The 18,965-nt window shown below is 37.8% G+C and overlaps 1 protein-coding gene across 3 annotated transcripts in view; it reads left to right on the plus strand.

Moving 5' to 3' along the window:
• The window catches only part of LOC149172507 (calcium-dependent lipid-binding family protein), a 473,345-nt gene that overhangs the window by 155,960 nt on the left and 298,420 nt on the right, over window positions 1–18,965 (plus strand). For all 3 annotated transcript variants that reach the window (XM_089424336.1, XM_089424337.1, XM_089424338.1), the window contains 5 exons: window positions 8,409–8,532; window positions 8,620–8,850; window positions 8,940–9,167; window positions 9,284–9,393; window positions 9,561–9,657. In XM_089424336.1, coding sequence (XP_089280462.1) covers window positions 8,409–8,532; window positions 8,620–8,850; window positions 8,940–9,167; window positions 9,284–9,393; window positions 9,561–9,657 — 790 coding nt within the window. The remainder of the gene's footprint in view (window positions 1–8,408; window positions 8,533–8,619; window positions 8,851–8,939; window positions 9,168–9,283; window positions 9,394–9,560; window positions 9,658–18,965) is intronic.

Here is an 18,965-nt window from a genome sequence, read left to right on the forward strand (position 1 = left end):
TTAATCAAAGAATGAAAATTTACATAAGCTTCTCTCATGCACGGATTACCCTACAAATGACCCTCCATGCGCTTTAAATATAATTCATGGACCAATCGGGTGTCAAGCCACGGATCAAGTGTCGGTAATACCGAGGAGAGAATGAACCGTCGGATCACTACATATCGTGACCGTCGGATGGTAAGTTACAAAATGTACAACGGTAAAGAAACACACTTTACCTAACTCTATACCTAACTCTACACTAGACCAAGTTGAACTTAACTATATCCTATGTGTCGGAATATCCTAACAGGTTGTTGGGTTGATTTTCAAATGGAAATGAAAAATGAAATTTATGTTAATGTCCAGTGAAGTCCAAATAGGTCAAGGGGACCAGAGATTACACCTGTCATCAGAAGCCTATACAAAAACAACGGGGGTCGAAGATGTTGCTTCCTAAGATGAGAATGAAATAACTGAAATGAATTGAAAAACTAATAAACTAACAACCATAAATGAAATAACATATGAAAACACGGGCCTACAGGTAGATTATCCCGGGGGAAATCCCTAGCAAGTGAGGAGAGATCCAATGAAGGAACATTCTTTGTCTAGATGGAAGTAAACCTGTAGCCAAGAGAGGAGTAAATGGTTCCTACTCATCATCTAAAACAATAACATGGATCTATGTAGCCAGTGCCTTTGCCAGATGATTTTGTTATCTTGTGGTTGCTCCAAAAGTGTTTTCACCTAGCTAGGAGAGCACAGTGCACTTCATGTGATGTGGAGGGCTTATCGTCCCCTACCCCCTTTGTCTCATTTTGGTAGATTTACATTTGGTGTGTTTGGTTGTTGTATGCATACTTTGGGTTCAGCATTAGTGAGGCTTACTTCTTGATGTGGTAGTTGGTGCACATCTGCTGGTTTGACATCTTCTACAAGGGAATAATTGTGGAGGAGGATTGGCACTTGGAACATGTGGAGTGACCACCTTTGAAGAAGGCAATACTTGCTTAGAGGTTGGGCATAAAGCTATATGAGTATTGGAACCATTTTACACATGTGTCGAGGAGGAATGCCTGAGTTGAGGGGACATTGTTGGAGGATGAACATCTTGCTCAAAAGAGTGCTTGACATGTGGACACCTTTGAACTCTGAACTTTTCAGTGTTTGTGAATTTGAACTTTTTAGTCATCCTAGATCAGTGTGCAGTTGGTGGCGGTTGGGTGGTCTATTTTGTAAACATTATTATTGGGTCATGACTCATGTTGGCAATCACTCACTTGCTACTATGCTAGATAAGTTATTTTAATGTTTTATCTTCTAAATATCTACTTTCTATTGTATGCTTAAAATTTTGACACTTCCTAGATTGCTACCTTCTATTATCTATGATATGCTTTAAAATTTGATGTATGTTTGTAATTTTTAGAATCTTAATGGTTGATGCTTGAATAATCAATCATGGATGTACTATGGATGCCATCTCTGTCTTGGTTTATGTACAAATATGCATGTTTTCATATCTTGTGCAACTATTTTGGTATTTTTGTTGTTGTTTTTAATATATATATATATATATATATATATGCTTCTGAGATGCTTTGCTTTCGAAATTTTTTGGAAAATCATGTTTCTGACACTTTGTTTCCAAAAAACGTTTACAAAAATCACTATATAAAATATTTACTTTAGTGTGTGTGTATATATATATATATATAATAATAAAAAAAGAGGAAGTGGGGTTTGCAAAGAAAAAGGCCAACCACAAGATGGTTAGCAACAACAAACTACATGCCGAAGTCAGCAGATATAGAGACAAGGTCAATAGCGTAAGATATTGTGCTGACAATGTTGAAAAAGCACATATAGAGTTGGGGGAAGGACAAAAAGTGTTAATAGAAAAAATAATAAACTAATAGAAAAGGTAGACAAAGTTGACAAGTTGATAGAAGATGCTGAGAATCGATGGCAAATTGCATCAAGAATGAGAAACAACGACAAAGTTGACACTACAAGCACACTTTACTACCACGGGGAATGAATTGACCAACTATCGAGAGGGTACATGCATTATTTGCAGAACCCTTTGTCTACCAAAAATTGACACTAAGTCTAGAATAAAAAAATACGAGTAGGGACATCAACATGCACTTGAAGTAATTTTTTCAAGCAATAAATATCATACAAGAATGCCTAATAGAGATTTTTTTTTTTGTGAGCCAAAAACATTCTACTAATTCGTCAACAAAATGGAATAATTTTTTGAATCGAACCTCCTATTAGGAGATAGAGAAAAAATAATGACGACCTCCAATAACCTAGAAGGAGATGCATACGATTGGTTCCTATGGTGGACCCAAAAAGGTGACACACGTTCTTTTCATTGGCAAAGTTTTGCAATTGCGTTATTAAAAAGGTTTCATGAAGAGGAAGACGATGACCTGTACAACAAATTTGTTCGTCTTAAACAAAAAGGAAATGTAAATGATTATACACATGAATGAGAAGTTTTGGCCAAGATACAAAATGGGTTCACATAGGAGCAATTGCTAAAAATGTACACCTATGGATTGAAAGATTACATATATAGTTAAATAAATCTATGGAACCCTAAAACAAGTGAGGAAGCTAGACATGCAGTGAAATTAATTGAACAAAAGAACAAGTTCAACAAGTCATCATTCACTAGAGAATATGAAAATTGACATCAAGACTTAGAGAAGAAAGAAATAAACAATGCAGATATTGTGGTGGCAAATCATCACTAGGACACAAATGCAACAAAGGACTTAGACACATCTAGCCATGAATCAATGAGAGGGACAAAGAAGAAAAACAATTGTCATAAGTGTGGGAAAAATTGGACAGCAGGACATAGATGTGAAGACATGTCTTTGAGTTACTATAACGTTGTGGATGGAAGGCAAGTGGAGGTATAGAAGTTGGATGATACAATCATGATAGCATATAACACAAATTCAAATATTACGATACACCACAAAAAAGTATCACTATCTTCAATCTCATGCGTTCAACCAAATAGAAACGAAGACAACAAACTTCAAGGAAAGATAATTACTCCAAAAGACTAATTACTGTTAAATCTCCTAATACTAGCTTAGATTTATTTTTTCATAGCAATTATTTATTCCCAACAATTTATTTAATTAACCAAAATAAATTTTGAATTGCCGAAAAATAAAATCATTGTTATTTCACTTCTAGAAATTTTATGCAATGAAAATAAAAATCTAGAGAGATCAATCACACATTGAACAGATAAATACTCACAACAATTCTTCATCATTCATTAATATGGAAAATCAGGGTTTTCGACAAACAAAGAATTACAAGAAAAAATACATTTAGTGGAACCTGTAACTCAGTCCCCCACTGGATGAATTTGGCCCAAAGAATTCGGGCTCTTGGAAATCGACCTCTGAAGGAACTCGGCCTAGAGGAATTCAACCCAGCAATTTGCTAACAAATCGACCTTGCGCCTTCGCTTCGAGCTACCTTTGCGCCTTAGGAGATACAACCTTGGCAAATCAGTTTCTCTGATCAAATTGACCTCCCTCTCTCTTAAGCAACCCAACCTTGCAATCTCTAGTGATTTGGCCTCCTAGATACGCCCTCAAATCCTCTTGTAGTCTTCCTCCTTTACGCCTTAGTCTACTAGGTCACTCACACTAGAGAATCACTTTCTCTTGTTGTGTATTTTCTATCTTGTTCCTTCAACTCACCCTAAAACAAGTGAGGAAGCTAGACATGCAGTGAAATTAATTGAACAAAACAACAAGTTCAACAAGTCATCATTCACTAGAGAATATGAAAATTGACATCAAGACTTAGAGAAGAAAGAAATAAACAATGCAGATATTGTGGTGATAAATCATCACTAGGACACAAATGCAACAATAAGAAACTATATACTTTCGAAGCAATAAAGGACTTAGATACATCTAGCCATGAATCAACGAGAGGGACAAAGAAGAAAAACAATTGTCGTAAGTGTGGGAAAAATTGGACACTAGGACATAGATGTGAGGACGTGTCTTTGAGCTACTATAACATTGTGGATGGAAGGCAAGTGGAAGTATAGAAGTTGGATGATACAATCATGATAACATATAACACAAATTCAAATATTACGATACACCACAAAAAAGTATCACTATCTTCAATCTCATGCGTTCAACCAAATAGAAATGAAGACAACAAACTTCAAGGAAAGATAATTACTCCAAAAGACCAATTACTGTAAATCTCCTAATACTAGCTTAGATTTATTTTTTCAGAGCAATTATTTATTCCCAACAATTTATTTAATTAACCAAAATAAATTTTGAATTGCCGAAAAATAAAATCATTGGTATTTCACTTCTAGAAATTTTATGCAACGAAAATAAAAATTTGGAGATATCAATCACACATTGCAACAAATAAATACTCACTACAATTCTACATCATTCATTAATATGGAAAATCAGGGTTTTCGACAAACAAAGAATTACAAGAAAAATACATTTAGTGGAACCTGTAACTCAGTCCCCCACTAGATGAATTCGGCCCAAAGAATTCGGGCTCCTGGAAATCGACCTCTGAAGGAACTCGGCCTAGAGGAATTCAGCCCAACAATTTGCTAACAAATCGACCTTGCGCCTTCGCTTCGAGTTACCTTTGCGCCTTAGGAGATTCAACCTTGGCAAATCAATTTCTCTGATCAAATTGACCTCCCTCTCTCTTAAGCAACCCAACCTTGCAATCTCTAGGGATTTGGCCTCCTCGATACGCCCTCAAATCCTCTTGTAGTCTTCCTCCTTTACGCCCGTCTACTAAGTCACTCACACTAGAGAATCACTTTCTCTTGTTGTGTATTTTCTATCTTGTTCCTTCAACTCTCCCTTAGGCTTCTTTTAGTCTTTTGTCTTTTATTGCCAAAACTGAAAGTAGATTCTTCTCCAAACTCTGTACAAAAAATACTTCATTCACCTCCATGATGCCATTTGAGTTTGATTTGAAATTCAATGCTACCAATGCCTTCTACTGCATACTTGGCATTATCTCCAAGATCTACATGTATATTTTAGGCTCCTTGGTCATGCGGGTGAAAAGGTCTTGAGATTTTGTAATGTGACGAGATGCTCCACCATCCACCAACTAGACACCTCTCATGACGGTTCCATAAAGGCATGACACCAAGGCAAATTTCTTGAACATCTCAGCCATCTCGTCCATCTGAGTAGTGGTTGCCATGGTTGTCTTTTCCTTGCTCTTTTTCCTTTTTGGACATTGACTGTCAACAAGCCTGGACTTGTGACATGCAAAGCACTTGACTTTGCTCATGTCCTTCTCCTTTTTACTTTGTGAAGGTCCACCTCCATTTTGGTTTATGCTTGGCCTTCCCTTTGCCCTCTTTCGCTTGTGTAGCAAGAGCAAGCTCATCTTCTTCTTGCTACTCCTACGTTGTCCTCTAGTCAATGAGTTCTCCCATATCTTTTTTTGGATGAAGTCATACCACAACCAACTCCAATTAGGAAGCTATTGTGTAGCAAGGATTCCATCCACAAAGGTGGTCCAATGCTTAACGCAACTCTTCAAAGCTACCTTTACGAGTTACAAATCATTCATAGTCTCCCCAACAACTGAAAGTTCATCACGAGCCTGGTGGATCCTCATGAGGTAAGATGTTGCACCCTCTGATTTGTTCATCCTGATGTTGTTTAATTTCTTTTGCAACACCATTTGTCTATTTTCGTTTGTGCTTTGATAAAGATCGATTAGGGCTATATTTGCTAAAACTAAAATAAAACATGAACTAAAGACAAATATTGACTACATATTAATAATCATTACAATCCTTATCCTCATCAACAAAAATATAACAAGATGCTTGTTCAACAGAAGAGACAATTTTACGAGTACTTCGAGTTCCACTTGCATCACCACTAATATGAAGAGCATAAACCAGAGCTCTAAGTGTAATATTTTTCATTGAAATTAGCTTAGAAGGGAAATGAAGTTGACGAAAAATGTTTAACTAAGCATTTTTGGGCCATAGAAGGGACCCATGCCCTTCTTAGACACTTGAGCTGGCCTGAAAGAACCACTTAACTCACTGAAACATTGCATTTTTCTGGCTAAAATACTGCCAGCCATACTGTACGGTGTTTTTCAGAATCATGAAACACCATAAGGTATGACCAACGATGTTTCGGGGAAGTTTCAACTGAGTTTCCGAGTTTCAATACTTTTCTGGTACTTGTACCCTGCCCAGGAAGGCGTTTCAAACTTTCATGCAACATATTTGGTAGTTTAACTCGTAGAAATTATATGCAGCGGAAATAAAAGAATTTGGAGAGATCAATCACACATTGCAATAGATAAGTACCTGCACCCACTACAATTCTCTATCGTTCATTAATCTGGAATGCTAGGGTTTTCGACCGACAAAGAATTGCAAGAAAAAATACATTTACTGAAACCTGTAACTTGGCTGTCCACTTGAGTAATTCAGACCAAGGAATTCGGGCTCCTGGAAATCGGCCTCTAAAGAAACTTGGCCTGGAGAATTTTGGCCCAATAGTTTGACCCTGTGCCTTCCCTTCGAGATGCCACTGCGCCTTAAGAAATTGAGCTCTGGCAAATCAACTTCTCCAATCAAATTGATCTCCCTCTCTTTTCAGCAACATGGCCTTGCAATCTCCAACAATTCGACCTCTTAGATATGCCCTCGAATCCTCCTATAGTTTTCCTCCTCTAGACTTCAGTCTCCTTTCTAGAAGATCTTGGAGATCAACGATTGAGATCATTTCTAAGTCACTTAAATAATTAAATTATCTATCCTTAGAAAATGACTTAGTCCACAATATTGAATTTACTTTAATTATTGTACTTTTCCCAAGTCAAACTTAGGAAAGAAGACATAAATCACTTAATCCACCAATTAAGCACTTAAAGAGGCAATAAATCATCTTCCACATGCTAATACACCAAGCCTATGCAGAAGATGTTCTGAATCTACTATAAGCTTCAACAATTACAACCACCGATTACAAAATATGTTCCACCACATGTTAGAAGTTAGAACATAAAGGATCCAATATCTAAGAAAAAAAGAGCAACTCTACAATGCCACCAACAACCATGATAGGGCAATCACAATCTAAGACCGTGGAGCTTAAAGGAGTCATAAAAGATAGAAATGTCACAATACTAGTAGATTCTGGTAGTACTCACAATTGTATAGACATTGGTTGCTAAACAAATAAACTTTTTCGTTTGCCCCACCAAATACCTCATCATGACATTGGCTAATGGACAAAAGATCAAAGAAGTAGCAAAATGTCATAAGGTGTCAATTCAGATACAAGAACTAGAACTACAGACAAAACTATATGCTCTATCACTTGGATATGGGTATAGTACTAGGTGTGGAATGGTTGATGTAGTTGGGAAGCTGTATTACAAACATTGAAGAACAATTCATGGAGTTTAATTTTCAAGGACAACACTATAAACTATATGGTGTTAAATTTTCCACTCTCAAAAAGATGCCAACAATGCACACAAACCTCACCAACACTCAAAGCGTGAACAAAGTCAAACCCAGAAACAGTAATAAACTTCATTTCACCATGGAGACATGTGCAACTAGAGAAAATCCTGTTTCCTTTGCTTCGAGGACAAAGCATTCCTTGAGAGGGCGGCCATGTTATGGACATAATAATGGTTATAATTAACAACAACTTAATGAATTAATGAAAAGTCAAGGGGCACAAACCTTTTCACCTCATGACCAGTCAATGCTATAGCCTATAAGTATATCGTCATGAGGGTGTTGTATGATTCTTATCCATTCTATCGATTATTTTATATATCAATAAATTTATACAATTACAAATATATTGTCTACACACATACAAACAGGGACTGTTTGTTACATCACCCTTACATGGTGTATATATATTATAGATGAACAAACCTTGTATATTTTGATATTTTGTCTTTAATGGTTTGAAATCTTAATTTTTTTTTTCATTAAAAATTATTTATTTTATGTAATTTTTTTCAAATCCAGTTTATTGAATCTGGTTTGATCTGGTTCCGATTAGATAGGTGGCCGCTAAAAAACCGGTTCTGGTTTTTAAAACTATGATATGTCGTAATCTGCTTGGAACTAATTGTTGGTTGCTAAGTTCAGAACTTAATATCCATTTCAATTCTAATTCATAGAAGACATGCAAGAAAATGATTTTGACTCATATTTTGGTTGTACAGGCATTCTGGATATTATGCAATCAAAACGTTATATCTTCTTTTGCCTTACCAGATTTTTTATAAGTTATTTAAAAAATTAAGAAGTCTAAACTCAAACTGGTTTGTGATGATTACATATAATATCCTATTGAATTTTTATGCAGGTTTTCTCTTGACATTGATTTGGATGCTCCAAAACTGAGAGTACCGTTTCAGAGGGCAGAATGTTCTGGATGTTGCAGTCAGCTTCTAGTAGATTTTGGTCGTTTTACATTGCGTACAGTGAATGTCAGTATCATGCCCATCAAGAAATAGTAGTAGTCTTCTGTGGTTTTGGAATTGTCTATTTACTACAATATGTATACTTTCCTGCAGGAAGGTGAAGTTCATCCTCAAATGCCAAGTATTTACTCACGGTTTTACATATCAGGAAGAGACACTACTGCCTTTTTCTTGGATGGAAGCTTTGAATGGACAGAGGTTAAACATGACTATTTGGATTCTGCATGTATAATGACTAAGTCTGAGGTACCTCCTACATCAAAGAATCAGTCAAAATTGTTCCCTGTCCTTGACAAATGTGGCATGTTAGCTGTTATTGACCAGGTAACTACTTGTGGATGCGATCTCAAAGCATTTTGTCTGAGGTTTATTTGGTTCATGTCTCTGTTGACTTATCTAGTTTAGCCTTCCAGATTAAACTTCCACATCCAAAGTACCCTGCTACACGAGTTGTAATTCAAGTGCCAAACCTTGGCTTCCACTTTTCGCCTTCAAGATATAGTAGGATCATGAATCTCCTTGCAATATTTAATGAGAGAGATGCAATAAAGGATGGATTAGATGGAACAAATTCAAGAATGGGGCATACATCTTGGCATCCTGCAGATATGGAAGGGGATGCTAGGGTTCTCTTTTGGGGGGTATGTTCTGTCCCTGACTTTTCTATTTTTGTACCTTTTTATTGTCTCAGTGACCAGCTTTCAACAGATGGCGTATCTGTTTTTATTCTACTAAAATCTCATAGAGTTTATTACAGGGAATTGGTAATTCTGTTGCCGAGTGGCAATCTTGTTGGCTAGCCCTTGCTGGTTCTTACTTATATGTTTTGGAGTCTAAAACATCTCAGACTTATCAGCGGTGCTGCAGGTATATTGCTTACACATGGTGTATCTACCATTGTAAATCAGAAAGATTTTCACTTGTATAGCTCGACTATAGTTGTTTTGTATGGCCTTATTGTTGTTTGCTCTAAAGTTCAGTTTCTTAAGTAATGATGATATATACATTTGAATGACTTTGTAAAAATGTTTCAGCATGAGTGCTAGGCAAATTATGGAGATCCCACCAGCAAGTGTTGGCGGATCAGACTTCACTGTTGCCATAAGCAACAGAGGCTTTGATATCCAAAAGGTACTTTGCTATGGAAAGCTAATATAGGACGTGATTGTTTTTCTAGTTTAAAATAGAACATTTATATTAATAAAAATGTCAAATTACATTGATGATTTTACCCAAAACATTCTGTAATGATTTAGACATCCCTTATAAAGTTTAAGCTTATTGATGAGAAAGTTGCTATTTGCTGTATATTGAAAAGTTCTTTCTGAGAGAAACTTAGATGAGGAACATACAGGACATTTATGAATATAATATAGTTGTGCCTATTTTCCATTGCAATTTGACTTCATTCTGGTTTGTATTTGTGTGGGTAAAGGGGTGCCAGCACTTTAAGCTCAACGATTTCTATGAAGATGTCAAGTGCCCAACAGATACTGCAACATATGCACTGGTGACAATAGATAAGTTAGGCAGTGGCCCACTTCTCAACGTGCCTTGTGACCCTCCATATATGCCATGATGTTGTTAAACACACTAGCTTTGGCACTTGGTTTAGTGGGACAACTGCCCCTCTCATTCACAGCTCAGATCTTTCAGATAGAGACCATCTCTCTGTTCCTCTCTTCTACTCGGGACCTGTGGATCTTGGATGCTAGTAGAACTGCAGTGGGGTAAAATTGACTTCCAGCCAGAATAGTCCAACCTGGTCCTCTTAATCTCTAGGTCTTTCTCCTAGAGGCATTATTAGGGTTAGCATTGGTTCTTAATTGGTGGTTGATGGGGATGCAGTTACCTCCTCCGATTACAATGCAGATTAGGATCTAATTCTTTTTCCCCTTCTACAAAGAGTCAGTCTCTACTTTTTTACAAATTTAGGTTTACCTCTATTTTTGTTATTTTCTTGTTTCTGCATTTATTTGTCTTTTTCCTTCTTTCTCAACAGATACCTTAGACACATCTACATTGCAACTATTGCTTGATGTAGCTTTGAGCCTGTTGACCACTCTGTGTCAACTACCCTATAGCAGTAGACGTTTTTGCAAAGGAATTCCATCATGTTTTAGCAGTCAAATATCCAGGATTCATCATCATCATTCGTCAGTTCATTATAATTGTAAACCCAAATTCTGCAAGTTTATTGTAAATGACTAGTATGACTATTTAATTATGTAACAACCTATTATTACAAGTCACTTGGTCTACTAGATCATATTGTGTTGTAGAATTGGGTAAATTATTAAGGGTCTATGTCTAAAGGTGTTTTCTCCTTTCAAGAGTTGAATTAATTGTAATATCTTGATGTAAAAATATTTTGGTGCATGTTCTCTCATATTTAGACACAATGGCTTAAATATGTAAGGGTGGAAAAAATTATTAATACCCTTTAGTATCAATTAATTAATTTTTTTGGCCAAAATAAATTAAAATCCCAAGTCAGAAAATTAATTAATTTAGAGTAAAAAATGATTATTTTTTATTTTTGGTTTTCTGGCAAAAAGATGGTTAAATAATTAGACGGAAATTGGTCAAAAAATAAAAATGAGAGAAAAATATTTATCTCCATGTGAAAAATATTAAAAAAGGGAATGTGCACTTTCCAAGAAGGGAATCTCCATAAATCAAGCAATCAAAAATTCAATAAAATGTTCTTGGTCCAAAAATAGGAATTAATATTTACAAAAATAATATTTCTTTTTCTTGACAAGTACAAAGATCAAAATTACATTTGTGAATATTGAACCTAGTTACACTTTATTCAACACTCCCTTTTAACTAGGGAGGTATTTACAATGGTACTTGGTTATTCTCAATCTAAAGAATTTCTCATAAGAAGAATCGGATTGGTAATCCCATTTGTATAGCATCATATCAATGAACATTGTCATAGTGCAAGGCCTTGACTAACAGCTCCATCTCTTCACGAGGCCATGAGCTACAATGCTGGCGAGAGTCGAGACCAATGATTTATAGACACCTTCATCATTGTCTATAAAGGTACGTACCCGCTCGGGTGTTCACTGAGTATGACCTTATAAGAATATTCTTATCTTGGGTTCCCAACCCTCAAAGAATATCAATCCTCTTTCTTACTCTTATATTGGATGCCCTACACATCCTCAAAGAGTATCAGATGCTAGGTGATTACCCAACCCTCCATTCTTTCTTCTTAGGTGAAGACAAGAATGATGTGTCTATCATGTGTCTACGTTTCTATTCGTGGCCTTCATCTAGACTTACAGTTGTTAGTCCTGGTCTAGTGCATGACATGTGAAATAGAAAAATACAATTGTCACTCCTTTGTAATCAGGGGTGATCTAATTCAGACTCCCTCTTAGTTAGGGACTTGTCCATTCATCAACAACTTCTTCTTAGTGGGTCCTTTAGCTGCTTGATCTTCCTTCTTTGATGTCATGAAGTCTTTTGTTCGGACTTCTTGGCGGGGCTCCGTCCATCGATCACTTTCCTTCTTGGTTTGTCATGTTATTCCTTTCTTCATGGAAAGTGGCCTTCTTGATACATATCTGGAACCTTCGTCATATGGCTACTTCTTCCTCATCATGTTACTTTCAGGAATTTCCATCCACCACATGAATGTTGGTTGTACTTGTACTTGCAATTCTTGTTCCAGTAGCCCTGCATGAACTCATCCAGACATTACTAAAGAAATCAAAACATAACATTAAATCAAATCGTACCTTTCGAGATGGCTCTTCATCATGACATATTCATGTAGGTATCACCATCATGCATACGTGTTGACATATCTCCAAAGTATATCTATTGGCAAGGGTCTCCATCTTTTCCTGACTTTCATCAGAGTCTTCATATCTTTCTGGGAGATTTCTTAGTCAAATTTTCTTGGTCCTTTGGATGTTGATTGCCTTCATCATGCTTGCATATCTGTTAAAATTGGCAACTAGGGCCAAACTCCATGTGGATCACCTTATTTATGGCTTCTGATATTTTTCCTAGATTCCTCTCATCAAGAGGTGTAGGATTGATGTAAAGATCATTCGATTCCGATAAGTATTTATGGAGATATGAATTTATTTTGATTATGGACAAATTGTCAAGGTCGGCCAACAAACTTATGTAGGCTCAAAAGCCCAACAGTTATGTCCATTCAACCTCAACGTTTGCATATAAATACAAGGAGCATTCTCCTCATTTGGACAATTAAATTCACTCATCTTCTCTCTCTCTCTCTCTCTTACGCATAAAAGGAGCCTCTCTCTCTCTCACACATGTGGCTGAAAAGAAGACGTCCTAGGGCAAGGCAGACACAAAAAGAAGGACGCTAGGGCAACAAGTCATCTCTTTGACCAGCGTTGACCAAACTTTGACTTTCTAGAAGTGCGTATTGGTTGTGGTTGCCTCTCCTAGGCAGGCCGCAATTTTTGGCACGAAAATTGAGGTGATCTGACCTCTAGTTTGACCGGTGTTGACTGCCCTAGTTTAGGGCTGCAAGTTGACTTCGGAAATCTACAAATTGACTGAACTTTTGGGGCTGTTCAAGAGCTGTTTCTTCAAGCTGTTTGAGGACAAATTGACCGGAAATGACCAAGTATTTTAGAGGTCAATTTCAGCTAGTTTGACCAAGTTTGACTTTGCTGATCTAGGGTTTGCTGTTGCTGATATAAAAGTACAGAAGTCAGATTTTGTACTATTTCTCTCTGTTGAACTATTGAAGATAAAAGAAGATTTGATCAAAGGGTTTCCCCGCATTGGGGTTTGTCTCTGGCTAGCCGCCACATCTTGTGTCTCGTCTTGGCTTGTTTTCTGTTGATCATTTAATGTTCTATCTGCACTTTACTTAATCTATATGTGATTGCTAATCTGTGGCTAAAAAGAAGAAAATAAATAAACTGCTCTAAGCATAGAACATACCATAATTTAACATGGTATCAGAGCTGAGGTGAAGATAAAGTCCAAGCAAGAGCAAGAGCAAGAGCAATCACCAAAGAGAAGGTTGGTAAGGCTATCTTAAAAAGAAATCATGGGGTCCTCAACACACTTCCCTGCTGAAGACAAAATCCATGAGAAGTCTGACTATCACGGATGGAAGATGTCTCTTGATCTAACATTAGAAGAGCAAGAAGTGTTGGACCATGTGAGAGGCAGGATTGTTGAGCCTCCATCAAATACATCCGCTGCTGTTAGGAACAAATGGACCAAGGGAGAAGTCAAAGCAAGGAAGATCATCCGGGATTCTATCGACAAGCGCTTGGCGGCTTATGTTTCCGAGCTAAACACCTCCAAGGAAATCTACGATAGACTGGTGAGTTTATTTAAAGTTAATGATGGAAATCAAGTCTTGTTTCTTAGAAATAAGCTGAAGGAAATTAAGAAGGGCAAAGATGAGAGTATGTAAGCATATTTCTTAAGGATCACCGAGATCAAGAACGATCTCCTATCTATTGGGGAAGTAATTCTTGACGGGGAAATGACACTCACAACTCTTGGAGGACTGCCATCTGAATGGTTTTTTTCAGGACTACTCTTCTCAACAATAACGTAATTCCTGGATTTGAGGAATTAATGGCCAGATGCATTCAAGAAGAAACGAGGATGGAAGAGCAAGAAATGCCCATACTTAAAGGTCATCCCTCTGCCTTTTCTTCTCATACTAAAAGAAGAAACAATTTCGGGGCTAAATTCAAAGGAAAGGCTGGACCAAAGGGTGGAAGAAAAGGACGATGTTACAATTGCAATAAAACGGGTCACTATGCAAGGGAGTGCCCTGATAAAAGGGACTCACACCGGGACGATGATCAAAATCCCTCTCAAGGCAATCAAAGGAATGGCAGGTCAAATGGTAGAGGTAAAAGAAGTGCTAGAAATCAAGGAAGAGGACAACCTTTCAAGAAGGCAAGAAATTCCAGGTATGAATCTAACACTGAAGATGAATATTATGTACCAGCAGCTCTATCTACTAGTGCTCCCCTGGACTCGCTGGGAAATTGGCTTATTGATAGTGGTGCCTCAAGGCACTTCACTGGTTACAAAGAAGCTCTCTATAATCTGATAGAGAAGGAAACCACCTTGGAAATTGTTCTTGGAGATAATTCAAAACATCCCGTGAAAGGCATAGGAAATGTCGCTCTTTAGTTAATGATGATTGTCTTCTTATCATCTCTCCCAGGTCTCCTAATTGAGATCTCATGAAGATATTTCTTCAGTCTTTGATACCTTCAATTAGGTATATGACCTTCTTCACTGCATTTCAGAGATTATATTTTCTAGCATTTTATATATCTCTTTTATGTCTCCTTTCTTGCTATGTAGGGATGAGAGGACCTTAAGAGTTCCTTCTCATGAATTCAAAAGGAGACCCTTTTTCTTGATTCTGACTTCTTTTTATCTATATGAGGATTATGAAAATTCTCCTTACTTCATGCAAGGACTTTTGATGACCCATCCAATCCATAGATCTCCTTGCAATCTTGAAGTCAATTAACCAAACTTGATTATAAAAATGAAAGATACTTACTTGACAAGTGAAGATGAACTCTTCTACTTGTTCACTTAGATGCTGGTTGGAGAAAATGTTTTGGAGTTTCCTCTTGGATGATCTTCTCTTTGATGGAAACCCTTTCTTCAATGGAAAAGGTTGCTCCCTTTGATGAAGATGATTTGCTGCTTTTCTTCGATGATTTTCTTCAAGGAAATGATCTTTTATAAACTTGAAGATGATGACAATTCTTTTTCTCCTTCAATATGCTTTGCCTTCTTTTGTAGATCAGGATTGCTGCTAGGGTTTCAACCTGTTTCCTGATTTTGAGATCCTCTAAGTTATCTTGCTTTGTATACATCTTGATGAGGGTCTACTGTGGAGACACAAGTTCTTGCAGTTGTAGACTGCTTGAGGTAGACTTGATCCTTCAATCTTGGACAAAACACTTCAACTTACTTTGATGCCCTGCTTGACACTTGATTCTTGAGAGTCTCTTTTCTGCCCTTCCTTAGACTGTAACCATAGCTTTGATATCATGTTTAGGAATATAGGGCAATTAGTTAATGCAATTCTTATTGGCATGATAACTATTTGTGAGGTATTTAATTTTTGCTTATTAGCACAATCTTATCTTGATATCATTAGTGTGTGTATTTCTTACTTCATCAAACAGTTACCAAAATACAAGAAACAAGAAAACAAGATGTTGGTTTTTTGCCAGGACCAAAACCTCTCCCTCTTAGAGAGGAAAACCCGCACACAATTCTTCTTATAGAGATTCCAATTGACAAATACCAAGATCTTGACCCTTGACCTACTAGGCCACTCCAAGACCAAGACTGTTGGAATTTCTAAGTCTATCTGTTAGAAACCCTTCTTGTACTTTTTTGATTTATTTATGCCTACTTGTTCTGATTAATTAACAAGTTATTTACCATGTAAATGCTGAAAATAAATACAAGTACATGCTCAACACATTACAGATCATCAACTAAAGGAAACAAAACAAGCACACAAGTGGCACCGTTGTTTTTGGACCAATGTCCTCGGAAAATCCCAATGAGGGAAAGCTGGTGCAGCTATCTGAGGGTTTTATTATTATGCAGTTTTTGAATACAATCTGGGTGCCAAAACTGGCTCACCCAACAAAGAATAAACTCGGCAGTAGTACCTCTCAGTCGGAGACAGATGTTCTGGTTGAAACCCCGGATAAACACTTTGACAGCTCCCAGCGCCAATCTTCCCCACGAAAACCCCAACGTCTGCCTCCAGGGACTGTGTCAACCCTTCCTGGCCCAGCGTCAGCCCAGTGTCAACCCAATAACCCCTGCGTCAACCTTTGGAGGCACTGCGTCAGCCTCTAGAGCCTCTGTGTCACCCATGCTGGCTCTCTGAGGCATTGTGCAGCTCTTGGCTGGCTCTGCGTGGGCCCTGGCTGCCTCTTTGTGGCCTCTGGTTGGCTTTGCGTCCCTCTCTCCCAGCGTCTGCGCTGATTCTCCCTATACCCTCTCTGCCTCTTTGCTTCTGTATTCACTGCCCCTCAGCTGCAACTTTGATCACTCTTTTGAATTCCTCAACAAACCCTGCCCCAGAAAATCGAAATCTTGATCAACCTGGTGTGTCCTCCAAGTGACCCTCAAGCCTCCTCTTATACTTTTCTCATTGACAATTCAATGACCGATATTAAGTCCCTAATCAACGTCTAAGATTAACTCTGGCTTGATCCATGACTTTTGGACCATTCTAACACAGTTTTATATTAACTCACATTAATATTTTATTTTCCCTAAGTTTAGACTTAGGGACTTCATTAAAAATATTAATTATTTTAATATGTCCCAAACTGTTTAGAATCTGCCCAAACCATTTCTGGGTATTGGAGATCTCATGTGCTTTAGCCTCTCCACCAATTTTCGTGGCTAGAGCACATCTGATGCTACCCCAAATCAACAAAGACATCGATCCTCTTCCTTGTTCAACTGAGATCATCATCGTTACTGCTGCAATAGGAGTGTTGTACGAATATCATTATCAAGATTATGATCTTGAAGCAATGTCTTCATTGTGATCATGGTCATCATCATCCAAAATACATGATGAGACAGAGTGTCATTATAGGATAACCAAGATCCTTCTTGTGACAATGATGACCAAGATCTTCTCCCTCCTTTATCGAGACTACGACTGTGCACTCCTTGCACCAAGTTCATTCTTGTCAATGTGCCAAGACTGTCATCACTGTGATGCTGCTTTGAGACTGTACCCAAAGACATTGATCATGATCACCACCCGAGAAACACAACTATTGTACTTACCTGAGATCCGAAGGCACTGTATCATACGAAATATTGTAGTTGTCCTTCTCTTGAACGGCTGTATCTCCATTCACAATTTTTGTGTCTCATTACTTGTCTGAGATTACAAAAGGGAATGCGAAGATGTCATTGTGTTGATTATAGAAATTTCAGAGCTTTTGCCCACTTTTGCAATTACAGAGGCTTGTCCGAATTCCTTGTCTATGTGGTGACCCTAACTACGAATTTATAGGTGTTATGGTTCCATAATAAGCCGAAATGGCAGTGAATCGTTGTGACACTTTATTTGAGCCGACCTGACATTTCTTTTAATCCATTTGCAGGGCGACATTGTTTTGCTAGATGATGTCTTCAGGAGGATTGTGTTTGTCTTGGAGGACCTTTTAGACTAGAATACATTTACACAGGCTCAAGAAGAGCTCCTTATACATGACTTTGACCCTTTGACTTTCCTAGACCTATGAAATGAGCAAGAAACTCATTTGTATAATTTACAAAAATAATAATTTTTTTTCTCGACAAGTACAAAGATCAAAATTACATTTGTAAATATCGAACTTAGTTACACTTTATTCAACATGATGCTCTACTTAGTGGTGGTATGTAGAGGGTGTCTGGTGCCCATGCCGAGCTAGAGAATGAGTGGAGCCGGGGATGCCTCATATTGATCAGGATGGCTTGGGATCCTGGTACTGAGGGAGTTTCCCAAGGCAGGATAGTGCAAGATAAGGGATGACTCAGTGGCACATTTGGGACCCCGATATTGATTGTAGTGACGGTTTGGGTCACATGATTGAGAGGGTGCTTGTTCAACCATTGCTTGAGGAGAAACAATTTTTGGTGGGGAGGATTGTAAAATCCCAAATTAATTAATTTTTTTGAGAAGAATTTCTATTTTGCACTTTTGGCAATCGGGAGATGTTGTGGCATTAAAACTTAGGAATGATGGGTTAGGAGAAACCCACTTGACTTTTTGAGGAAGGAAGGCTCCCAAACAATAGAAAGGGGAATAAATCAAAGTGCAAGTGGAATGTGGGGGCCACTCCAAAGGGAATTTGTACCCCATATGAGAGTTCGAATTTGTGGGAAGAGAGAGAGGAGGGAACTTGACTTGTGGGGGCCCACATGGAGGATGAAGGGGGCACCAAGATAAATAGAGGTGGAGGTTCTCATTTTGGGGACTTTTTGCTCATTTGATAGCTAAACCATTGTTTTCTCAAGCTGCTTAGCTGGGTCAACAGAGTGCTGTTTAGCACACGAGATTTTTGCATGGTAATCTCAACTCCTTATTCAGTGGACTTCGAGTGCCACCCTAGGAGAGCCTTGCTATACATTTGAGGCTATATCAGAGGGATTCTATAGGTGAATTTGAGCTATCCTCGAGTAGACTGGATGCTGGAAAAGACCACACACTGTTGGGAGGAGAGAGATGTAGGGCAAAGATTGTTCCAGGAAATTAGAGGTCCATTTCTTGAGTATTAGGAACATTTTTGCAGGTGACTTACAGGCTGATTGGGTGGCATTACTTAAGGGTGAAATGCTCTTCTTGGGCATGCATAGAAGTGGCTGACTGAGGGCATGCACAATCACTAGAGGAGCAACATTCATTG

The sequence above is a fragment of the Pinus tabuliformis genome, chromosome 4_2, assembly GCF_031772625.1.
Source record: "Pinus tabuliformis cultivar Carrire ecotype Pingquan chromosome 4_2, CPIR1, whole genome shotgun sequence".
Classification (NCBI taxonomy): Eukaryota; Viridiplantae; Streptophyta; class Pinopsida; order Pinales; family Pinaceae; genus Pinus; species Pinus tabuliformis.